This window comes from Rutidosis leptorrhynchoides, chromosome 10, assembly GCF_046630445.1.
Source record: "Rutidosis leptorrhynchoides isolate AG116_Rl617_1_P2 chromosome 10, CSIRO_AGI_Rlap_v1, whole genome shotgun sequence".
Lineage (NCBI taxonomy): Eukaryota > Viridiplantae > Streptophyta > Magnoliopsida > Asterales > Asteraceae > Rutidosis > Rutidosis leptorrhynchoides.
In genome coordinates, this window is record NC_092342.1 from 287,958,734 (window position 1) to 287,984,870 (window position 26,137).

Genomic DNA, 26,137 nt, shown 5'->3' on the forward strand with positions numbered 1-26,137 from the left:
CAGAACCAGAAATGCAATATGAACCTGAACAAGTATCACAACAGGAACCACAACAACAGCCAGATCAACATGTACCTTATTATGATCCGTTATAGTTTGTTACTGAATTCATAGTATTTCCGATGCATCCGCCTGTAGAATACCCAACGATTCCTGAACACACGTTGCATCCTAATCTGAGATTCGATAGACGATGGAGAGATTACCCGGCATATCAAAGTAATAAATTTAAATTAGTAACGAAAGATGTAGAGATGCCTAGGGTAATTGATTGTGATCCTTTGGAAAGGTTCCAACTTGCTGACCGTGTTAGGGAGCATTTGATCCAAAGGTATGGCAGTTCTTCTTTTACTGATTGGGAACGCTTATTCACCATTCGTAGACCTGTATATAAGGAATGGTGTGTTGAGCTGATGAGTACTATAGCGTTAAATGTAGATGTAGATAGATTAGATGATAGAAGTTTTCTTAGATTTTTACTTGGCGGTAGGATGTACAGGATGTCCATGATGGACATGGCCAGGGCATTACAGATATATACGCCCGCTGAATTGCTATTACCCGATTGTATTAATTTGATTTATCATAGTGAAAGGGTAGATAGGAATTTTGACGCAAACGCCGTCTGGAGGCGTATGTCAGACTATAATGTTTTTGGGCGGGGAGGAACACATACCTACTTACATATTAACAAAGCCGAGCTTCGTATAATTCATAGATTTTTGGCTAACTCGATTACACAGAGAGGTCACAACAAGTAAAAATTGACCTTACATGATTTATTTTACCTAAAGTGTATTCGAGACCCAAGAGGCTTTGTTAATATCCCCTACTGTGTTGGTTTTTATTTATCTAAGATGGTTGAAGGAATACAGGAAGGGGGGATAATTGGAGGAGGTATTTTTGTTACTCTCATTGGAGAGTATTTGGGTATAGATAAGGACCAAGGGGGTCCACTTATGGAATGTAGGGAACAGGTAGAGCTTTTAGGATTGAAGGTTTATGCGGGTGCTAAGGTATTAAAGAGTAGACGCAACCAGGCAATACCCTATGTAGGTAGTCAAGCTCAGGTAGAGAGAGGCTCAGATGAGGAGATGGAGGAAGCGGATGACATTAGGGATGTCATTCGGGAGGCTATGACTGATGTCTACCAGCGTGTAGATGAGGTAGACATGACAAACGCGGAGAGATTTCATCGGATGGAGCAGTGGCAAGCCCGGAATGATTACGAGCATTCCAGGCAACGACAGCATGATAGATGGGACTATCATCAGCGTCAGATTATGAGCCGGATGTCACCTCAGGAGCCCTACATCCCGACCAGACCAGCTTACTATCCTCCACACCAGCCCGAGATGAGACCGCCTTATACTCTCTACGACCCTAACCAGGCATACTAGTACACCTCACCAACCATGGAACCTGGACGATGACATGAACTGGAACCCCTATCCATGATTGATATAGTTCCTGTTGGTAATTTTTATGATTGTTATTTTTATTATTATTTCTGTTTATTTATGTTTAAACACATTATATTATGATACTTTTATTGTAATGTTTAATATTTTTATTATGTTGTACTAATATTTCATATTTAATTTGAAAGTGGGATTTTAAGTCCCATTTCAAATTATCATGCATGTTTATATTTGTATGTATGTATATTGTCAATTGTACAAAACAGAGTAAAAAAGCGCATTTTCAAAGACTGGCATTAAGTTCAGCAAAAGCTAGTACTTTTGACGAAAAAACGAAAAACAAATATGATGTAACAACAAGACGGAATGAACAAATGATGTGCACCATTTATCATTCAACAAACAAACGCCAATATGTTTGGAAACTTTGGTAAAATTTAATCATTTTTCTACGCTAATCACCCTCAATAATTTAAATTGTTACTGATTTCTTGCAAATGAGGGCATTGCAAGATCTTAAGTGTGGGAAGGGGTTAAATTCTTTCGGAATTTTAAAAATTTTTGATTTAAACACTTGGTTACCATTAAAAATACTAGTAACGCAGTAGTTGTATTAGAATCTAGTGCTCTCTGATAATAAAGAACAGCCCTAGTCTTATATACTGACTACCCAATTCTAGTAAAATTTTTCAAAATTTTCAATTAAATGAATTCAAAATCATGTTTATACATATTTATGAACGATAAAACTAGGTGTTAACACCGAAATTATTGTTACCTCGGAAAGGACATAAATTGAGAAACAACCCAAAATGTTAGAATTCATTTAAAATGGAATAGAGGACAATAAAAAGGAAAATAAAAGCCAAGTGTGGGAAAATTTACCAAGATATTTTAAACATATATCACATATTTCTGTAACAAATAATTGAAGATACTTTTGCTTTGGACTAAACTAACCAGTTTTACCCGATTTACTGTAAGAAAGATGGATCTACATGATGAATCAATTCCATCATTAAAAGGAAGTAAAGTCTTCCGAAAAAGACACGCGCTTCTTGATTTAGGTCATGAAGTTGTCGTCCAGACCAGCTGTAGGTTGACGAAAAATCTAGAAAAGTCATCACTAAAATCAGCAGGAAATCCACGGACCTCAGCATCAAACAGGGTCGCCAAGTGGTCAGACTTATCCTAACCATGAGAGGATCTGTCTTGTAAAATGGGGAGGACGCCGTGCAAATTAGCTGGATAAGACTAATGAATCAGACCCCCAGAAAGGATAATCTCCTTAAAGATTAAAAATCAGCTGTTAAAGACTGATATTACTCAATCCTTGAGATTGACCTTAAAGATTGAGAATTACAAACTCATGGAATTCAATGATATCTAAACTCGAGCTTGAACGAGAAAATATTTTGATCAAAATTACAAACCAATTTATTTTCTGAAAACCCATTTTCAATGCGTTCATTACCATTGAACGTAAAATCCTAGGAATTCACCTGGAATTCATTAGGTCACCTGAACCAAATCGGGTGTCAACCGTAAGAACGGTGGTTGCATAGCATGGTCAAAGACAAGACCTTGTACCAGAACGAAAAATTATAAGGGTGAGTTTTACTATTGCTCCTACCAAGGATAGTAATTGCATCCGACACGTTATAGACCATAATTAAAAGCATGTCAGAGGACATTGCCTTAACAGTTGCTTGTTCAACGCTTTCCTTTACAACCGGATGGTAGTTTATCGAAAGGTAATATATGGAGCAAGTATACTGGACGTGTTGCTCTCCTAATACAAGGTTAGCAAGTGGGTGACACAAAACCGCAAGTTTTGAGCTAAAATTTTCAAATATGAAACCCACCAAACCCACAAAAACAATTTGCAAACACCGGTGAAGGGTTATTCCGGAAAACTTATCTAGGGTAAAAGCTAGATTTAATTTTCAAAAGATCAAATGTTTTCATAAAGATATAATTTCCTTAATGGATCTAAATTTTCATAGTCATGTGGGACTGTAAACCACAACGTTACTACCATTGTTTATACCGCCGTATAGAAATCACTGATGTACAAAGTGTGAAGAATAAAGAAGTGATTCTAGTATTTTTATTTCAAGACTATATTGCTTGAGGACAAGCAACGCTCAAGTGTGGGAATATTTGATAATGCTAAAAACGAACATATATTTCATAGCATTATCCCTCAAGAAAGACAAGCTTTTAGTTGCAATTGTTCTATTTACAAGTGATATTCGTTTAAATAATAAAAGGTAAAGACAAAAGACAGATTCGACGAATTAAAGACGCAAACGACGAAAAAGCTCAAAAGTACAAAGTACAATCAAAGTGGTTCCAATTATTGATAAAAAAACGTCTCAAAATTACAAGAGTACAAGAAGCAAAACGCAAAATACAAGATATTAAATTGTACGCAAGGACGTTCAAAAATCCGAAACCGGGACCAAAGTCAACTCTCAACGCTCGACGCAACGGACTGAAAATTACAAGTCAACTATGCCTATAAATATAATATAATATATATATAATTATAATAAAATTATATATATATTATATATTATAAAAATCCGGCGGCTATACTGTTGCAAAGCTGAAAGACAGCTGGAACCGACGGCCATGCGATCGCATGGCCTGGAGGAAGAAATCCCATGCGATCGCATGGCAAGCTGGGACAGGCCTCACCTATAAATCTCACATGTTTTGGACGTAAAAAAACACACCTTTTTCTAATTTCTTTCTCTTATCTAATGTACCAAGTATCACTCCAATTAGTAATCTCAATTTGTAATTTTAATTTTAAGTTAGTGATAATAATAAGATTGGGTTAGTCGAATGTTTTAAGATCTTGTAAGTCGAAATTCTGTCCGTGTAACGCTACGCTATTTTTAATCACTGTAAGTTATGATTAATGTTATTTTTAATTTAATATCTCATAGCTAAGTTATTATTATGCTTATCTAAGCCGAAGTAATCATGATGTTGGGCTAAAATATTTAAAATTGGGTAATTGGGCTTTGTACCATAATTGGGGTTTGGACAAAAGAACGACACTTGTGGAAATTAGACTATGGGCTATTAATGGGCTTTATATTTGTTTAACTAAATGATAGTTTGTTAATTTTAATATAAAGATTTACAATTGGACGTACCTATAAATAACCATTTACACTCGATTGGACACGATGGGCGGGATATTTATATGTACGAATAATCGTTCATTTAACCGGATACGGGAATGGATTAATAGTCTATGGAATTATTAAAACAGGAGTGAAATTATGTACAAGGACACTTGGCATAATTGATAACAAAGTATTAAAACCTTGGGTTACACGCATTCGATATCCTGGTGTAATTATTAAACAAAGTATTAAGACCTTGTTACAGTTTAAGTCCCCAATTAGTTGGAATATTTGACTTCGGATATAAGGATAATTTGACGAGGATACTCGCACTTTATATTTATGACTGATGGACTGTTATGGACAAAAACCAGACGGACATATTGAATAATCCAGGAAAAAGGACAATTAACCCATGGGAATAAACTAAAATCAACACGTCAAACATCATGATTACGGAAGTTTAAATAAGCATAATTCCTTTATTTTCATATTTAATTGCACTTCTAATTATCGCTCTTTTATTTATTGTCATTGTATTTAATTGCACTTTTAATTATCGTACTTTTTAATTATCGCACTTTTATTTATCGCAATTTCATTATCATTATTTACTTTACGCTTTAAATTAAATCTTTTATTTATTTAATATTTTACATTAGGTTTTAACTGTGACTAAAGTTTTAAAAATCGACAAACCGGTCATTAAACGGTAAAAACCCCCATTTTTATAATAATAATATTACTTATATATATATTTGTATTTTTATAAGTTAAACTAATATAGCGTTAAGCTTGTTTAAAAGATTCCCTGTGGAACGAACCGGACTTACTAAAAACTACACTACTGTACGATTAGGTACACTACCTATAAGTGTTGTAGCAAGGTTTAGGTATATCTATTCTATAAATAAATAAATATCTTGTGTAAAATTGTATCGTATTTAATAGTTATTTCGTTGTAAAAATAATACTATTTCCTAGTACACCTCGCACACATCAATCAGCTACTTTAAACTTTCTAGGTTTAGAGGTATGATCAACCTTACCATTGAATTCTAAGCTTTCTCTGTATGGGTGATTCGATTCAAGGTTCGGTCTGTGACTGACAAAAACAATTTTATTTTTCACACGCATAGCAGGAGTGTCCTCGTTACATGTAGGGCATGCTTTATAGCCTTGGCCACTCCAACCGCACAAACTACTACGGGCAGGATAATCGTTTATGGTCCAAATAAGCATTGCTTTCATTTGAAAATACGTGTTAGTAACTGAGTTATGTGTATCAACCCCTTCGGACCATAAAATCTTCAGTTCATCAACTAAAGGCCTCAAGTAAACATCAATATCTTTTCCAGGTGATTTAGGATCAGGAATTAACAGAGTCAACATGAGAGAACTTTCTTTCATACATATCCACGGTGGCGTACTGTACGTTGTCAATATGACAGGCCACATGCTGTAAGGATTATTCATGTTGCCGAATGTATTGAAACCATTAGCAGCCAACCCTAGTCGAACATTTCTGTGTTCACGTGCAAAATTCGGATATCTTTTGTCAATTTCTTTCCAAGCTCGACCATCTACCGGATGACGCATCTTACCCTCTTCATTGCACCGCCCAGTAGCATGCCAAGTCATATCCTTTGCAGTGTATCTGGAGCTGTACAAACGTTTTAGTCTTGGAGTTATTGGAAAATAACGCAAAACTTTATTAGGAACTTTTTTCCCCGTTGTGCGTTCATCTTTCCATCTACTCTCTTTACATATTGGACAGTTTTCCAAATCCTGGTATTCTTTATAAAACAAACAACAATCATTCTTACAAGCATGTATCGCTTGATACCCTAAACCGATCTTTCTCATCCACTTCTTAGTTTCGTAAAATGATTTCGGAATCGTGTTATTTGGGGGATGTGATTGTATGAGTAATTCTAACAATCGGTCGAATGAATTATTCGTCCATTTGTTCATGACCTTAATGTGTGTTAACTTGGCTAAAAACTCTAATGAGGACAACTTGCTACCGAGATATAGCTCGGTTTGGGTGGAGTCAATTAAATCATCAAGAGAAGTTGCGGTCGTGTCATTCATAGTCTCATCGTCATTCGGACCTTCCTCCTCAAAGTTAGGAACTTCCTCCAACTGAATATCGTGCAAGAAATTTCTTAGCGGGTCCGTTATGTTGTGTACTTCGGGTGGTTGTGGTAGTTCACCGTGATGCCGCCATATGGTATAAGAGGGTTCAAACCCATATCTAGTTATATGGGCTTTTATATGTTTAGGTTTAAGAAAAACCGTATTGCAATAATGTTTACATGGGTAACTACACTTACCGTGCAAATCCAAATTGTGTTTACACCTCTCAATAAATGCATTAAGACCTTTAATAAAGTCAGGATTAAATGTATGTCGTATAGTAGTCCACCTCTTATCAATCGTCATAGATATTCCCTAATTAAATCAAGTTTAAAACAGCAAAAAACTTTAAAATTAAAAACAGCTAATATATGTATAATCAAAGCCGGGTGGTCCAACTATGGAAGGCAACCTAACCCACTCTCTGAATGTTTTGTCTCAACTATGGATGCGCACAACTAATTTAATAGTTAGCAAAAATTCGGCAACATTTCCCCTAAACTCCCCAAATATGTGGTATTAAACGCATATTTGTAGGAGTAAAGGGAAAATGTGTACCAAAATTTTTGTAACTAGTAAATAAGTTATACGCATCCACATCCTAAAAGAGACAAAACACACAGAAAGCAGTCCCAAAAAGGGGACCTTCCAAAGTTAATTTCTAATAAATTAACCTTGGATGGGTATTCTATAGGATTAATTAATTTTGAACCTAAGGTACAACTATTCCGAAATTAACCACTAAACCTAACAATGTTCATAAAACAATAAGCATAAACGTAAACATAAACGTAAACATAAACAATAACATTTACACTTATACTTATACAAACTAAACATAATCAACATACATAAGCAAAATTCGGATTTAATTAATAGCAATAGCTCAAAGCATGTTTTTCTTGAGTATAAACATAATCACACACAACAATCTTCAAAACATAAACACAAATTTCGAATTTAATAGCAATAACTCATATTGGTTCATAAAAATTCGGATTTAACTAAAATAAGCAAAAAAAAAATTGGATTTAACAAAAATAATGAAGAACATACCTTTGTTAGTGTTATTAGAGTTGGATTTAATACCTCAAAATCGCCAGAGTAATTTATGAGTTTGGGAGTGTTTTTTTTTTTTTAGTAAATGCCGACAGAATGCTCCAGTTCAGCTTTTTTGGCCAATTTTTTCCCGGACGACCCTTTCCGGACGACTTGTCGTCTAGGAAGGTGATCTGGAGGGAAACGAAAAGTGGACCGCCATTTTTTTGGTGAAAATTTTAAATGATTAATTAATTTCAATCAAAAATTATTAATTACTTAAGTATTTATTATTTATTTGGTGAAATTATTTATTAATAAAATCTATATAATTACTTAAGTATTTAATCAAAAATTACTTCTAAACAATTTTTAATTACTTAAATATTATTTTTAGTTACTTTTAAATTATAAAATTACTTTTAATTAATTAAAAAATTACTTTTAATTAATTAAAAATTACTTTTATTTAATTAAAAATTAATTTTAATCACTTAAATAATTTTTTAATTACTTATAAATTATATAAATTAAATCCTAATTAAAACCTAATTATCATCATCGTCGTCATCATCATCGTCATCATCATCGTCAGCGTCGTCATCATCATCATCGTCATCGTTAAATTAATCCGTTATCATCATCGTCACATATCACCGTAATCATTATCATCATCGTCATCATCATCATCCGCGTCACATGTGACGTCAAATCTTTGGCGGGAAACATTTGGTGGGAAATTTTTGGCGGGAAAACAGATGATGGCTTTTTGTGCGGGAAAATTCTTCTATATAACTACCCCACCAATCACAACACTAGATGACTGCAACAATATGGCTGATAATTACCATTATGGTCCAGTGGAAACTTTGCCTGTGAAATTTTGTCGATCTTGTGGTTCAAAGATGGTTCTCAAAACTTGCTTGACTGATGAGTACCAGTACGGTCGACGATATTATGGTTGTTGTGGTAGGTTCGGCACCTTGATGTCTGCACTTTATAGAAAGCGACAAATTTGGATTGATCCGCTCTGGTCTGAGAGGGCGCTTGAGGTGATACCAGAATTGTTAAGGTCCAAAAAAGATCTAGAACGTTCACTCAAAATCGCAAAACGTCAAGCAAAAATGTTGAAACTGATGTTAATTTGTACTTTTGTAGAATTTGTGTCGTATTTCATTTTCAACTAACCGATGTAATCACCTATGGAAGTATTGTGTTATAGTTTGTAGTTTCAGAATTAATTTCAGTTTCTAGCATTTCAGTTTCTAGTATTTCAGTTTCAGTATTAGTTTGTAGTTTCATAATTAACATTGGATTCGTGTAATAAAGTTGTCTTGAGCAGAGATGCTCTGCATAAAGTTGTGTTGAGCAGAGATGCTCTGCATAAAGTTGTGTTGAGCAGAGATGCTCTGCATAAAGTTGTATTCAACTTGTGATTTTAATTCATGACCAATGGATTCGTTCAAACAAGTGCTTCAATCCCCTATAAATACAACCCCTCGATTGTTAACAAACCACACCTCAAACGGAACATTTATACCGTTCCACTGATCGTCGGTACGGAGATATGTGGCGGACTATTTCGGAACACAGTCATCTTCATAAAACAAGACGTCCGTGTGTTCGAACGAACATTTTCTTTCAAAAAGGTTAAAAGCTCATCTAAACCAACGTCGCGAACGTCAATGTTTTTGAACGTAGCTTTTGAACCTCGCGTATAATCGTAAACTTTCATTTCATTACGGAATTCACTTCCGTAATACACTTCGATTGAGACAATCATCGGCGAAAGGGTCACCATTTTGAGTTTGGAAGTGTGATAGTGCAGTTTAAGTGTTGGATGTGTGTTAGATATATGTTCAATATGTGTTGAGGATGAAGTGTAAGTAGGAAAATCGAACCGTCGTCCCAAAATGTATTCCCAGACGACATGTCGTCCCCAAAGGTATCCCAGACGACAAATCGTCCGGAAAAAAAAGCCTGCGAAAACTATTCTTTTTTGGAGCCAATTTTTTACGGTTCTATAATTGGATCCTATCTTTCCGGACGACATTGGGTCGTCCGGGAAAAGCTGGTCAAACAATCAGGAAAAAGCAAACAGAAAAGGCAATAAATTTTGTCGGCTTGTGGCTTTTTGCGGACGACTTTAGTCGTCCGGAAAGGTCCTGTCCGGAAAAATCGTTTTTTCTTGTAGTGTGTCTCCAGTTAAAATGTTGATGCCCTTAACATTGTTATGATGGTTCTTTTAGAAAGCCATAAGGCCTCACAATATATGATTTGGTTAGTGGATCTATATGTGATCATGACATATCTATTCTTCCTCTTTTCCTCTTCTGACACTTGTATATTTAGACATCAGTGGAATCTATTCTTCAATGTCCAAATGTTACCGAAATTAAAATTAGAATTTGCGGCTATTAAAGTGTTGTTATTCGTTGCTTGTTTCTATCAAACATCTATGTCATGTATCTAGTTTTCTGAAAGTGAAATAGATATAATAAGAGTGGGTTATAGGCTGAGAAATACGTAAAAGGCGTCAGATCCTAAATCCTAACAGGTGTGCCTTTGTTCTTATAACAAGAGTGGGTTATAGGCTGAGAAATACGTTAAGAGAAGGAAGTCCATAGCAAAACATTCGATAAGTAAAAGGCGTCAGATCCTAAATCCTAACAAGTGTGCCTCTGTTCTTATTAATGTAGTCTAATCATCTCTTTGTTTATTTTATTCAAAACCGTCTATTGTTTATTTAATGTCTTTGTACAGGCGGGGAGTACATGGAACCTTGTTGCAAGACGAAGCAACATGATCAAAAGGAAACCCTTGGAATACTGCAAGGGAGAAAGACTCTTGTTTGCCAGAATAGGTGCTTTCTTTGCTTGGATTTCTTTTTTAGAGGCCCTAGAAAATGCTGTCGTCCTGTTACCAAAACAATGTATCTTTTGGCTCAGCATACTTACATACAGACGTATACACATTCGTCTATTTTATATGTACACAAATGTGCGTTTATGCGTGAGTTATTGGATTAAAAATTGGTTATTCCAGATTTGGAGCTCTAACGTTCATGTTTTGTTTAAACATGTGTTAACATTTGTAGGTCTGTCGACAATAATTGTTGTAAAGTGTCTTGACCCTACTAAAAAAAAACGCGGAACGTGGAATCGTTTGTTTCCGATGAGTACAAAGACCTTGTTGAGTGAATAGCTCTACATTAACATCTTATTGTACGCTCTTTTTCTGTTTCCGTCACGTCCCTTGAGCAATAAACTTTATTTGAGTATGCTTTAACCTGTTAGAATGGATATATATGTATAAGTTTACTCATCACTACCGTCTACCTTATGGCCACTCTATGGGATACCCTGTTTGTTAATTGAAAGTACATAAACTAAACTAGCATGTGATTAAATTTTAACGAGGGTCAAACTCAAGAGTCACATTATATTGCTTAACCCCACAAATGATCCAAATTGAGTATATCAATTTGGAGAGAGACTAACCAATTCTAAATGTTATGCTAGTAAGTTAACATGTAGAATATTTACATGATATAAGGCACATGAATTTACAATTTTGTCAACAGAAAGGAGAATTTATATAAGAACAATGTTATCTACTTTTTGTGTTCGATTTCATCAATGATAGGTTCTACCATAGTCTCCAAGTCAGTCAAGTCTTGCTTGAGATCGCCGACCTGCAATAAGAACTTTGTGAGTAGATGTGGCAATTTCTACCCATTCAGCCCGCCTGTTTTTGACCCATAGTCCCATACTAAAAATGACCCATTATAACCTAACTAGACTTGTTACGTGTCCAACCTCTGCCCATCTTGCCACCTGTATTTGTTAACAATTAAAATATAAACACTGAAAAACTTGATGTTAAGTACCTTGTGAATAAATTCTTCGGCCATTTGAGCATCTTTTGCAATAACACTAGATACATGTTCTACAATCTGTGCAACTTGTTTCAGCTCACCGTTGTCTAGCTTATCTGCAACCTCAGCTGATAGTCTTTCAGTTTCAGACGCAACTTTTTCTACCACCTCGGCCACTTCCTCCGCCTCTTTAACGACCTCTTCAACCTTACCTGAAATCATCATAATATTTATGTTCTTTCTTTTTTTTATCCATTTATCGAAACTGAAAGCAAAAACATCATGTCGGAATTTGGATTAACAGTCAAAATAAGGTTGAATGTACTTGCCTTCAAGCTTTAGCAGGTTGTCCCACTTTTGCTTCCAATATGAGAACACTAAGGGCAAAAAAGAGCCCAATACCCATTTTACCCTGTATCAGATCACATGTTATTTGTTGGTTACACTATCTTGAGCCAGCTGAATAAATAAGATGGCAATTTGCTGTAAATTTTAGTGGGTCAGAAAGGGTTCCGGTCAAAACGGACAATTTTTTACGAGTTGTAACAGTGGGCCCCCATTCATGTCCAAAGTATGTCAAACCTATAGACATTGTATTTTTTTTTCTTCTTTTGACACAGTAGAGATAATAACATAGCCTGAACTGAGCCACAATCTTACAAATAAACAAGTCATTAAATTCTAACATGCTAGCATTTGTCTTAAAAGATGTCATAAAGCATGGTCCTGTTATGTTAGTTTTTACTGTGCGCGATCAAAGAGTACATACCAAGAAAATACATTACGCCTTGTCGGATCTGAATCCGATGGTTGAACTTGAACATCTAATGTATCTTCCTGTCTCCTATATTTCCATTCATAAATAAAAGAACAAAACACTCAAGGTGTAAAAATTGACCGAAAGAAAAATAAAATAAAAAATGAAACAACCCATAGCTTAGTTAAAGATATTCACATTTTAGGCTCTGGTATTTTAGTCGAGTTGCCAGTAGAAAAGCTCATAGTTTGGTGAATCGGGTTGCCAACGCCATAACCGAACTTGGAAACCCGCGGGCTAACGTTAATGTGCTGGTAGCCAGGAGTACTAGTGCCCGAGCTAAGTCTATAGCGGCTTATCAACATGGTGGCTATGGTTCGGATCCCAAAAGATGCAGAAGAACTTTTTGGGCACATGGTGGTCTAGGTGACTTGTCAAATGTAGGAAGTTATAAAAATTAAAAAGATCAAAAGGCTTGATAACTAATGAATTACTCCGTATGAACCAAGAAATGGAATTTGGATGAAAATGAGAAAGGGATTTTGATGATGATGTTGCATATGAAAGTATAATATATATGTTTTGGTGACTTTTAAGCTATTAATAGAGTATTTTGTTTAACAAGTTAGATGTTCCTTGCAAGCTTGAAAAAAATAGAAAAACATTAGCTTAAATCACGAAAAGCTTTAGGTTATTACGGTTTTAGAAACTTTTGTATTAAAACTTATACTACATGTCTACATGTTATTATTGAATTTAGTATTACCGTAGAAATTATTATAAGTAAAATGAAAGAAACATTATCATATGAAAAAACATGCCAAGTAGTTTTTTAATAGTTGAAGTTTTTACTGTTACATTATTAAAAAGTATTACCTGTTATCAATTAACTAGTTTCATGTCCCGTTGATACGAAATTTTGATAAGAAATACATTGTAAGATTAATCTATATAATGCAATTAGGATTATGTAGAAATTAATAGTATAAGATAACAATAACAAAACACACCAGTCAGGATGGCCGAGTGGTCTAAGGCGCCAGACTCAAGTTCTGGTCTTCGAAAGAGGGCGTGGGTTCAAATCCCACTTCTGACATCAACTTTTTGTTAACTAAAAGTCTAACACAAAGTCAACCAATTTTTTAATGGGTTACTGGGCTTAGTGGATGTGAGTTGGGAATGATTGCAAGAATGAGGCCTGATTTTGTAGTTGGTTAAGTAAAAAATTGTACAAGTTACGTGAGGATTTGCATTTTCCTGTGATAGTTGTTCAAACAGATTTGGAAAACTTAAAAACAGAGGGCGTGGGTTCAAATCCCACTTCTGACATCAATTTTTTGTTAACTAAAAGTCTAACACAAAGTCAACCAATTTTTTAATGGGTTACTGGGCTTAGTGGATGTGAGTTGGGAATGATTGCAAGAATGAGGCCTGATTTTGTAGTTGGTTAAGTAAAAAATGGTACAAGTTACGTGAGGATTTGCATTTTCCTGTGATAGTTGTTCAAACAGATTTGGAAAACTTAAAAACAGAATCATAGTAAAAAATGGCGCAATGCCAACGCATAATTTTTTCTTCAAAAAGGAATAACTTGTATATATTTTAAGTTTATCTATTAACGGAAAAGACTAGAGAGCGTTGTTGGGTTTTGTTATTGGGTTTCCAAATATGAGTAAGTATTAACAAGCCCAAGCCCAACAAAATTAGGCCCATTGCTTGGTTGACTTGGTCAAGCATAGGAGGGCATCTTAAAACATCAAGTTGCAGCTGTTTTCATTATCAAGAGTGCAAGAGAGATCAAGAAAAAGAGTCAAAACCCCAATTCCCGTCTACAGTGACAGCAGGCCAGAAAACCTTCGATCCCCGGAGATCCGACCGTTGAATCTTCACAATTTTTGGACTGTGTCTTCCTGACATCAGTGTCAACATTTTCAACCGTTGAATTCTTCTAATAAGGTCTGTAGGTCGTGTTCTTACTGCTGGAACAGAGAGCAGATTTTTGGGTGAGATAATTCCTCTTTTGTCTTTTTAGGTTGTTCATATACTTGTTGATTGTTGTAGTTCAAGAGTATGATGATGTTGTATACCTCTATATGATCTAGAGAAGACCTATTGTATTGTTTTCTTTGTTGATGATAGTGGAATTTAAGTGGCTTACGAGTCCCGTGGTTTTTACTCTCGATTTTGAGAGGTTTTCCACGTAAAAATTCTCGTGTGTATTGTGTGTGCTCGATTATTGTTATTAGCTGATTTGGTACTAAATTGGGACTGATTTAGGTTGGTTTTGATATAGCTTGTTTGTTAGTTTCCTCACGGGTTCATACGGGTCGGGAAATGCTTGTCAAACGGGTTTGTTTCCGCTTTGTAGATTGCCCGTTGTGATTATTTTCCCATCAAATTGGTATCAAGAGCTAGGTTATTTGATTTGACTTGTGTGAAAGATGGAAGCTAATACAAGTAAAATGATTAGTTTAAATGGTTCAAATTATCATGTTTGGAAAGGTAAAATGGAGGATCTTCTTTATGTGAAAGATTATTATTTGCCTGTTTTTACTGAGGATAAACCTGAGGAAAAATCTGATGCTCAATGGAAAATTTTGCATAGACAAGTATGTGGGTATATTCGGCAGTGGGTTGATGATAATGTTGTGAATCATATTACTGGGGAGACTGATGCTAAAGCCTTATGGAAAAAGCTTGATGTAACGACCCTGGTTTTTCCTACGTTATTTATTAATAATTATTATTATTAATACGCTTTATTAAACGAATGTATGTTATTACATTTACATGTTGCTTTAATTGCCCGTACTTGAACTTTAAATGCCCGAAACGTCTTTGTGACACCCGGAACTTGCACGAATAATATTTTAAGATATTATTTACATTCATGATTAATTTTATTAATCATTTTAATTAACTAAAGCTATTAGTTAGTTACTTGGGCTTAAGTTGGACTTTTAGTGGACTTACATGTTACTTGCATACAACTTGGGCTTTATACATGTACATGGACTTATGAGAGCCCACCCTACTTATTAGTTGGACATTATTAGCCCACTTAAGCTTGTAAGTATTACTTGTGAATGGAACTAGATAGTTAACTTCCATTTGGAATCTTGTTGCACATAATCCCCATGAACACCACCCTTTTATCCACCTTTTATGAGCTTTACATGCAAGAACCCAACAAACTAATTCCCCCTCCCTTGATGCAGCTGAAAACCGTGGCCTTAAGGGGTGTGAAGGAGGGTTTTTGATTCATTTTTCTATCACATTCACTCTCTCATTTACACACACAAAATACTTGAAACATCTCTCAAACTTTTCTCTCTTTTCTTTGTAAGTTACAAGTTCTTCTTTCTTTCTTTTTTTTCTTTTAAAACCGTGGCCTTAGCCACATATATCATCATCAATCTTTATTGTTATTACTTATTCTAGTTTAAGATTAATTACTTGTCTTGTTACTTGTTATTATCTACTCATTTACTTGTCTTTCTTTACTAAGTTTCAAGGAACAAACTTACTAGTTGTTTTCTTCATTATATCTTGTATGTAACAAGAACACAAGAACTAAACTTACTAGTTTATGTTCTACATATTTTGTTTCAAAAGAATACAAGTTCATGTGTTGATTAAAAGAATCATACTTGGAGTTCATGGAGTAAACTTTCAAGTTTACTTTCTAAAGATCAAACTTTGGTTTGGATCTTTAAAGTATGAACAACCATGAACCTTTCTTGTTTATTTAAGTTTACTACTTCATATTATGCACCTTGTTTACTTGTTTGTTGGTTGTTGGTCAAGATCTACGAGTTAGTCTCGATCTCATTTCTCTTGAACAAAAGTTAACACTATTTAAGTTTCAAGAACAAAGAAGTATAACTTACTAGTTATGACTTCATAAACTTATAAAGGATCTAAGTTATCTAGCTTATGGTCTTCTAAATTTGTCATAAATAAAAGCTATTAAGCTTACATACACCTTACTAGTTGTTGATTTAAGTTTATAACTTGTTTTTACTACTAAAGTCCATGTAAGTGTTGAAACTAAGCTTTGATGTAACCTTGGTTCATCAACACACTTACAACACTTGCACTTGAGTTATGATGGACAAACCTTGGTCAAAATGATGTTAACACATCAACGAGTTGTACACTTGAAGCTATACGCATCAAGGATGAGAACCGTGATGAACATCAAGCACCGAGACAACCGGAACTCTTCAAAACTTACTGTTTCTGTCCAAATGTTTCTGACCTACTGCTTCTGGAACAGACCAGTAGACCTGGGCTGTTCTAACCTTGATTTTTAGATAGAACTTTTCGAGTAGATAACTTTTCATATAGGACTCGTCTTAATCCGAGTTACGGTTTAGGATTTATGGCCCTCCGATCGTTACCATGTCCTTTAACGTTGTGCAGAAATTTCTGACCTACTCGCACTTAGACCGTCGCCACGGTCAAACCAAGACGAGTTTGCTTCTGTAAATTTTACCACACTTAAGGGACTCATAGACGGAGCCATGACCACTGGTCTCACCTTAATTCAGTAAGGGTAGAGGCCGTGGTGACTGACCGAAGTCAGCCTTTGTTTTAAACGACTTTCATAAACGAGTCTTACTTGTTACCTTTTTGTTTAATGATGATTGATGATGACCCTTATGACCTTAATTACGTACTTGTAAACCTTTTGAGACGACTTATTGACTTAGTGCTATTTGACTTAGGTTGAGGACGTTTGGACCGTTACTTGCACACCACTTTCCGACTACTACCTTACCATTACTACTAATCATTGTGAGTTATAGCATTCCCTTTTTACTTTAACTTATTTTGGGAACTGAGAATACATGCGGATTTTATGTTTTACATACTAGGCACGAGTACTTAAACTTATATATGTGTGGGTTATACAACGGCATAAACATTCCCTTTAGCTCGGTAACGTTTAATCATCGGTTTTTGAACCATGAACGCGAATCTTAGATATGGATCCATAGGGTTTGACATCCCCACTCGGACTAGTAGCGCTAGCATTTAACGAGTGTTTAATACTTCGAGGTTATACGCACTTGCCAAGTGCACTTTAAGGGGGTACATTAAACGTTAAGTTAGTTACCGGGTGCCCACGGTTAAGCATATACTTTTACATACTTTTGAAACGCTCGTTGTAGCACTGAAATCTCGTGGCCTACTTACATTACTGTTATACTTAAACTATAGCTCACCAACCTTTGTGTTGACCTTTTTAAGCATGTATTTTCTCAGGTGCTTGAAGTCGCTTCCGCTATCTTACTAGTCGTGCTGTAGAACCCGCTGCCTAGAGTTGTTATCGCATGACTACTTATGTTGCATTCAAACTTTTTACGTATGAACTTATGTTATGTAACGACCATTATGGTCACGTACACTTATTTAATGCTTCTACTTAGCGAAGCATACTTTTGATTTGTAAAACAATTGACGTATGTTATGACGTCACTTTTATTTATGAATGTAAACTCTGTTTTGAAAACGCATATAGTACTTAACCTTGAAATGATCCTGTTGTTGATGGTCCGTACATGATAATTTAGTACGGGGCGTCACATTTGGTATCAGAGCATTGGTTGTAGGGAATTAGGATGCATTAGTGAGTCTAAGACCGACCCGAGTAGGATTCACTAATAGGGCTAATCTACAACTTGTTAGTTTACTTGTTTCCGCTGAACTTACTGCATGCTGCTGCTTACTGTTACTGCTATATGCCGTATGCTACTACATGATTTCACTACTGCATGCTATTACTTGCTTTCGATTGCATGCTAGTTTCGTACGATTACTGATATTGCCATGCTACTTATTGTTATACATGATTTAAACTGTTGGCCTATTATTTGCTTGCTTTATGACATACTGACATGGAAAATTTATTTTTCCTTGTTCAGATGTCGGACGTTCCACCTACTGACATCCCGAGCGGCTCAGGCCCCGTTGTTCCTCCCACTACTGCACCTGTTGCTGCTGCTGCTGCTGCTGACATTCCGGCCCCGACACCCACTGGCGACCCCGGCGCCTCTAGTTCTGGAGCTAGCTCTAGTGTGCCTATCCCGGCGTCTTCTTCCAGACCCCTGAGGCAACTGGCTCGCATTGGTGGCATGGAAATCCCCGCGGAGTTCGGGGAAGGTCCCTTCCGTAATCACTGGCGCACACCTTGCCGACGCACTGCCGACGGCCGCTTAGCCGTGATTACGCCAGGCCGACACCGACAGATGTTGGCCGCTTTCGGATACGTTGAGCCACCCGCGCCACCACCGCATGATTCAGACGACGGTTCTTCCACCGATGCTTCTTCAGACGACACCTCATCTGACGACTCCAGTGATGAGGAGGATCCCGCTGACCGACCGATTCAGGCACCTTCTACCCCGCCGAAGAAGCGGTATCGCTTCGCTGGCATAATTCCTGGTCGTACTGTCACTGACGCTTATGGTCGGCGTCATAGGATCACTGCTCGTAAACGGCTGGTGCCGTACCCCGCCGACCCACTGATCTTACCGTCTCCACCCAGAGCCGGACCATCCACCTCAGCACCACCGGCTCCACCTGCACCGCCAGCACCACCTGCCCCACCATCTTCCTCTAATGAGGAAATGAGGCGGGAGATTGAGATTCTCCAGACTCGAGTTACTGAGCTCGAGGAGCAGTTGGCTCATGTTTTGGACATCTTGTACCCACCATCGCCGTAGGACTTTGTACTAGATTCTGTATTGTAATCTCTTTTTGTAATTTCATATTTCACTTATGTAATGTACGAACTTATTGTAATGTATGAACTTATTATCATTAATGAATGGAATTTGTGTTGCTTACTTCTTGCGCAAGTGTTCTATTTACGTTATCATCTCATGGTTTTGTGGTACCTATATCTACTTGCGTTATTTAATCAACATGTGTTGTGCTGTTTTCATGTTGGTTGTTATATACTATATTATTATTATTTGCATAATGGATTTTGACTTGAGTCAAAATGTTTGTATAGAACATCATGGCCAACGGAAGAACCACACCTACCGCCGCCCAGATTGAGGACATGATTAACGAACGTGTCGCTGCTGCACTAGCTGAAAGACAACCCCAAGTTCCACCACCACCACCTGTCAATCCACCTGTCGTCCGAGATGGGTGTACTTACAAGGAATTCCAAAACTGCAAGCCACACTACTTCAGTGGCACTGAGGGACCCGTCGGTCTCACCAGATGGTTCGAAAAGTTGGAATCGGTATTCAGGGTTAGCAATTGTTCTGAGGCTAACAAAACGAAATTTGCATCTTGCACACTTTCTGATGGCGCGCTCACATGGTGGAATACCATGGCCCAAGCGAAAGGAATTGATGAGGCGTATGCTACGCCTTGGGAAGAATTTAAATGTGCTATGATCGAGGAATACTGTCCGAGAACCGAGATTCAAAAGATGGAAATCGAATTTATGCAATTGAAGACAGTAGGGAACGACCTTAACGGCTACAACCGTAGGTTTTTGGAATTGGCTCTTATGTGTCCAACCATGGTCACCCCCGAATTTAAGCGTTTGGAGAAATACTTCTCGGGACTTCCTAAGTCCATCAAGGGTAATGTTACCTCATCCAAGCCACCAAGTGTTCCCGAAGCAATGCGCATGGCGCATACTCTCTTGAATCAAATCATCCTTGACGAGCCGGAGAAGGCTAAGTTTGAAACTGTTAGTGGTGAAAAGAGGAAATGGGACAACAACCACAACAACAACAGGGGTAGGAACTATGATCAAAACCCGGCAAAACGACATGAAGGGTTCAGGCAAAACAACAACATGCACAACAACAACACCAACCCCAACAACAACAACCGCACCAATCCGAACTACAAAGGAACCTTACCACAATGCAATAGGTGCTACAAGCACCACACTGGGTATTGCAATGTTATCTGTGAGAAGTGCCAACGATCTGGACATGTTGGCAAGGATTGCAAGGTTACCACTTTGAACGTGAAGCCAAACCACAACAACAATGGGCCTAAGAAGTGTTATGAATGTGGAAAGACGGGCCATTTCAGAAACGAGTGTCCTAACAAGCGTAAGGATGGCGGACCACCACGTGCTAGAGCCTTCAATGTTAATGCAAGGGACGCTCGCGACAACCCCGACTTGGTAACAGGTATATTCAAGATCAACAATCTTTTAGCTTCTGTCCTATTTGATACTGGTGCCGATAGAAGCTATGTGTGTAGACATTTTTGTGATAAGTTAGATTGGTCGTTAGTTCCTTTGAAGGAAAGTATGCTTGTCGAGGTCGCCAATGGAAAACTTGAAAAGGTTGACCATATTAGTCGTGGAGCTATTATCAACATAGCTGGTGCAGATTTCGAAATTGATTTGATACCTATCAAACTGGGAAGTTTTGACGCGATCGTCGGTATGGATTGGTTGAGCAAGATAAAGGCCGATGTTATCTGTGGAGATAAAGCACTTCGCATACCACAAGGAGATGGCGAACCACTGGTTATCTATGGAGAGAGATGTACCTCGAAGTTGAACCTCATTAGTTGCGTGAAAGCGCAAAAGATTATGAAGAAGGGACGCTTTGCTGTCCTAGCACATGTGAAAGCGGTAGAAACTGAGGTGAAGAACGTGAACGATGTGCGTATTGTGAACGAGTTTTCCGATGTCTTTCCCGAAGAACTGCCTGGATTACCGCCACCGAGGGCAGTAGAGTTTCAGATTGACTTAGTGCCAGGAGCTGCACCTGTAGCTCGCGCACCTTATATACTCGCACCTTCCGAGATGCAAGAATTACAGAGTCAACTACAAGAGCTATTAGATCGAGGGTTTATCCAACCAAGCTTCTCGCCTTGGGGCGCACCTGTGTTGTTTGTAAAGAAGAAGGATGGATCCTTCCATATGTGTATCGACTACCGTGAACTCAACAAATTGACTATCAAGAATCGATATCCTCTTCCACGAATTGATGATCTTTTTGATCAACTACAAGGATCGAGCGTTTATTCAAAGATCGATTTGCGATCCGGATATCACCAGCTGAGGGTGAAGGAAAGTGACGTGATGAAAACTGCATTCAGGACCCGTTATGGTCATTATGAGTTCCTCGTGATGCCATTCGGTTTGACAAATGCCCCTGCCGTGTTCATGGATCTCATGAATCGTGTCTGCAAGCCTTACTTGGATAAGTTTGTTATCGTCTTCATAGATGATATCCTCATCTACTCTAAGAGCGAAGAAGAACATGAGCAACACCTTCGGCTAGTGCTTGAACTCTTAAGACAAGAGCAACTTTACGCCAAATTCTCCAAGTGCGAATTTTGGTTGAAGGAAGTACAGTTTTTGGGTCATGTTGTGAGCGACCAGGGTATCAAAGTTGATCCCGCCAAGATTGAAGCCATCAGCAGGTGGGAGACCCCCACTACTCCAACGCATATTCGCCAGTTTCTAGGTCTCGCCGGTTATTATCGAAGGTTTATCGAAGGATTTTCTCTGATTGCGCGTCCTTTGACCGCACTGACTCACAAGGGCAAGAAGTTCATTTGGGAACCCACACACGAATCAGCATTCCAAACTTTGAAGAAGAAGTTAACCTCCGCACCTATCCTATCACTTCCTGAAGGCAGTGACGACTTTGTTGTTTATTGCGATGCATCGAAGAGTGGTTTTGGTTGTGTACTGATGCAACGATCAAAGGTTATTGCCTATGCCTCCCGCCAATTGAAGATTCACGAGCGGAACTACACTACACATGATCTTGAACTTGGAGCCGTTGTCTTTGCACTCAAATTGTGGAGACATTATTTGTATGGAACTAAGAGCACTATCTTCACCGATCACAAGAGTCTCCAGCACATCTTCGATCAGAAGCAATTGAATATGAGACAGCGTCGATGGATCGAGACGCTCAACGACTACGATTGTGAACTCCGTTATCACCCTGGCAAGGCCAATGTTGTAGCTGACGCTTTAAGCCGAAAGGAGAGGACGTCACCTCTCCGTGTTAGGGCTCTGAACATCACCATCCATTCGAACCTCAACAACCAGATCAGAGTAGCCCAAGTTGAAGCTCTCAAGGAGGAGAACATATCTCACGAGCATTTGAACATACTTGTCTCTCGATTCGAGGTTAGAGAGTCTGGACTCCGATGTTATGCCGGAAGAATTTGGGTACCTTACTATGGAGATCTACGAAGCCTGATACTTGATGAAGCACACAAATCGAGATATTCGATTCACCCCGGTGCAGGTAAGATGTACCACGACCTTAAAGAACAGTATTGGTGGCCGAATCTTAAGAAGGACGTTGCGACTTATGTTGGTAAGTGTTTGACTTGCTCGAAGGTTAAAGCCGAGCATCAGAGACCTTCTGGGTTACTTCAACAGCCGGAAATCCCACAATGGAAGTGGGAAAGGATCACAATGGATTTCATTACTAAGCTGCCGAAGACGGTGGGCGGATGCGATACTATTTGGGTTATTGTTGACCGCCTCACCAAATCTGCACACTTCCTAGCGATGAAGGAAACTGATACAATGGAAAGACTTGCTCAGCTGTACATCAAAGAGGTTGTATCTCGTCATGGTGTACCTTTATCAATCATCTCCGATCGCGATCCCCGTTTTGCTTCCAGATTTTGGCGTTCTTTGCAAGAAGCCATGGGAACTCGTCTTGACATGAGTACTGCTTATCATCCTCAGACTGACGGGCAAAGTGAACGAACGATTCAGACCTTGGAGGACATGCTGCGTGCATGTGTCATTGATTTTGGAAAGGCCTGGGAAAGGCATTTGCCACTCGCCGAATTCTCGTACAACAACAGTTATCACTCAAGCATTAATGCTGCACCTTTTGAAGCATTGTATGGTCGTAAGTGCCGATCTCCTATTTGTTGGGCCGAAGTAGGCGAAAAGCAAATCACCGGACCCGAGGTAGTCCACGAAACGACGGAAAAGATTGCTCAGATCCAAGCTAGACTTAAGACTGCCCGTGATCGCCAAAAGAGCTATGCCGATCTTAAACGGAAAGACTTTGAATTTAATGTTGGTGATCGTGTAATGTTGAAGGTTGCACCTTGGAAAGGTGTGATCCGTTTTGGAAAACGTGGAAAGTTGAACCCACGATACATTGGTCCTTTCGAAATCTTGGAACGTGTTGGACCAGTTGCTTACCGTTTGGATCTACCAGCACAATTGAGCTCAGTTCATCCTACCTTCCATGTGTCAAACTTGAAGAAGTGTCTTGCTGCACCCGAACTCATCATACCTTTGGAAGAACTTACTATCGATGACAAACTCCACTTTGTGGAGGAACCTGTTGAGATTATGGATCGTGAGATCAAAACTTTGAAACGCAACAAGATTCCGATTGTACGAGTACGATGGAATGCCAAACGAGGACCTGAGTTTACTTGGGAACGAGAGGATCAAATGATGCGGAAATATCCTCATCTTTTCCCGACTCCTCCATCTACTTCAGCTTAAATTTCGGGACGAAATTTTCTTTAACAGGTGGGTAATGTAACGACCCTGGTTTTTCCTACGTTATTTATTAATAATTATTATTATTAATACGCTTTATTAAACGAATGTATGTTATTACATTTACATGTTGCTTTAATTGCCCGTACTTGAACTTTAAATGCCCGAAACGTCTTTGTGACACCCGGAACTTGCACGAATAATATTTTAAGATATTATTTACATTCATGATTAATTTTATTAATCATTTTAATTAACTAAAGCTATTAGTTAGTTACTTGGGCTTAAGTTGGACTTTTAGTGGACTTACATGTTACTTGCATACAACTTGGGCTTTATACATGTACATGGACTTATGAGAGCCCACCCTACTTATTAGTTGGACATTATTAGCCCACTTAAGCTTGTAAGTATTACTTGTGAATGGAACTAGATAGTTAACTTCCATTTGGAATCTTGTTGCACATAATCCCCATGAACACCACCCTTTTATCCACCTTTTATGAGCTTTACATGCAAGAACCCAACAAACTAATTCCCCCTCCCTTGATGCAGCTGAAAACCGTGGCCTTAAGGGGTGTGAAGGAGGGTTTTTGATTCATTTTTCTATCACATTCACTCTCTCATTTACACACACAAAATACTTGAAACATCTCTCAAACTTTTCTCTCTTTTCTTTGTAAGTTACAAGTTCTTCTTTCTTTCTTTTTTTTCTTTTAAAACCGTGGCCTTAGCCACATATATCATCATCAATCTTTATTGTTATTACTTATTCTAGTTTAAGATTAATTACTTGTCTTGTTACTTGTTATTATCTACTCATTTACTTGTCTTTCTTTACTAAGTTTCAAGGAACAAACTTACTAGTTGTTTTCTTCATTATATCTTGTATGTAACAAGAACACAAGAACTAAACTTACTAGTTTATGTTCTACATATTTTGTTTCAAAAGAATACAAGTTCATGTGTTGATTAAAAGAATCATACTTGGAGTTCATGGAGTAAACTTTCAAGTTTACTTTCTAAAGATCAAACTTTGGTTTGGATCTTTAAAGTATGAACAACCATGAACCTTTCTTGTTTATTTAAGTTTACTACTTCATATTATGCACCTTGTTTACTTGTTTGTTGGTTGTTGGTCAAGATCTACGAGTTAGTCTCGATCTCATTTCTCTTGAACAAAAGTTAACACTATTTAAGTTTCAAGAACAAAGAAGTATAACTTACTAGTTATGACTTCATAAACTTATAAAGGATCTAAGTTATCTAGCTTATGGTCTTCTAAATTTGTCATAAACAAAAGCTATTAAGCTTACATACACCTTACTAGTTGTTGATTTAAGTTTATAACTTGTTTTTACTACTAAAGTCCATGTAAGTGTTGAAACTAAGCTTTGATGTAACCTTGGTTCATCAACACACTTACAACACTTGCACTTGAGTTATGATGGACAAACCTTGGTCAAAATGATGTTAACACATCAACGAGTTGTACACTTGAAGCTATACGCATCAAGGATGAGAACCGTGATGAACATCAAGCACCGAGACAACCGGAACTCTTCAAAACTTACTGTTTCTGTCCAAATGTTTCTGACCTACTGCTTCTGGAACAGACCAGTAGACCTGGGCTGTTCTAACCTTGATTTTTAGATAGAACTTTTCGAGTAGATAACTTTTCATATAGGACTCGTCTTAATCCGAGTTACGGTTTAGGATTTATGGCCCTCCGATCGTTACCATGTCCTTTAACGTTGTGCAGAAATTTCTGACCTACTCGCACTTAGACCGTCGCCACGGTCAAACCAAGACGAGTTTGCTTCTGTAAACTTTACCACACTTAAGGGACTCATAGACGGAGCCATGACCACTGGTCTCACCTTAATTCAGTAAGGGTAGAGGCCGTGGTGACTGACCGAAGTCAGCCTTTGTTTTAAACGACTTTCATAAACGAGTCTTACTTGTTACCTTTTTGTTTAATGATGATTGATGATGACCCTTATGACCTTAATTACGTACTTGTAAACCTTTTGAGACGACTTATTGACTTAGTGCTATTTGACTTAGGTTGAGGACGTTTGGACCGTTACTTGCACACCACTTTCCGACTACTACCTTACCATTACTACTAATCATTGTGAGTTATAGCATTCCCTTTTTACTTTAACTTATTTTGGGAACTGAGAATACATGCGGATTTTATGTTTTACATACTAGGCACGAGTACTTAAACTTATATATGTGTGGGTTATACAACGGCAT

General features: G+C 37.6%; 2 protein-coding genes, 1 long non-coding RNA gene and 1 other non-coding gene across 4 annotated transcripts; 1 reads left to right on the forward strand and 3 right to left on the reverse strand.

Moving 5' to 3' along the window:
* Positions 1–5,563: 5,563 nt before the first annotated feature.
* Positions 5,564–7,009, reverse strand: LOC139871126 (uncharacterized). The gene has a single exon (XM_071858863.1). It carries the CDS (start codon positions 7,007–7,009, stop codon positions 5,564–5,566), a length of 1,446 nt encoding a protein of 481 aa, XP_071714964.1.
* A 4,292-nt stretch (positions 7,010–11,301) lies between these two features.
* On the reverse strand, positions 11,302–11,840 carry LOC139871128 (uncharacterized). The gene is made up of 2 exons (XM_071858864.1): positions 11,631–11,840; positions 11,302–11,435 (listed from the first exon to the last, which is right to left on the reverse strand). The coding sequence occupies exons 1-2, from the start codon at positions 11,838–11,840 to the stop codon at positions 11,355–11,357; spliced, it is 291 nt and encodes a 96-aa protein (XP_071714965.1). The 3' UTR covers positions 11,302–11,354.
* Positions 11,841–11,947: 107 nt separating this feature from the next.
* LOC139872405 (uncharacterized) lies at positions 11,948–12,677 on the reverse strand. Its single transcript, XR_011767030.1, has 3 exons — positions 12,574–12,677; positions 12,388–12,462; positions 11,948–12,030 (listed from the first exon to the last, which is right to left on the reverse strand). It is a non-coding gene; the product is annotated as an uncharacterized lncRNA (long non-coding RNA).
* Positions 12,678–13,387: 710 nt separating this feature from the next.
* Positions 13,388–13,471, forward strand: TRNAL-CAA (transfer RNA leucine (anticodon CAA)). Its single transcript has one exon. It is a non-coding gene; the product is annotated as a tRNA-Leu (tRNA).
* The last annotated feature ends 12,666 nt before the right edge of the window (positions 13,472–26,137 follow it).

Coding starts and splice junctions, on each gene's coding strand:
- LOC139871128 (XM_071858864.1), bottom strand. CDS start 11,840: ATGATTTCAGGTAAGGTTGAAGAGGTCGTTAAAGAGGCGGAGGAAGTG. Junction 11,436..11,630: donor CCGAAGAATTTATTCACAAG/GTACTTAACATC, acceptor TTCTTATTGCAG/GTCGGCGATCTCAAGCAAGA.
- LOC139871126 (XM_071858863.1), bottom strand. CDS start 7,009: ATGACGATTGATAAGAGGTGGACTACTATACGACATACATTTAATCCT.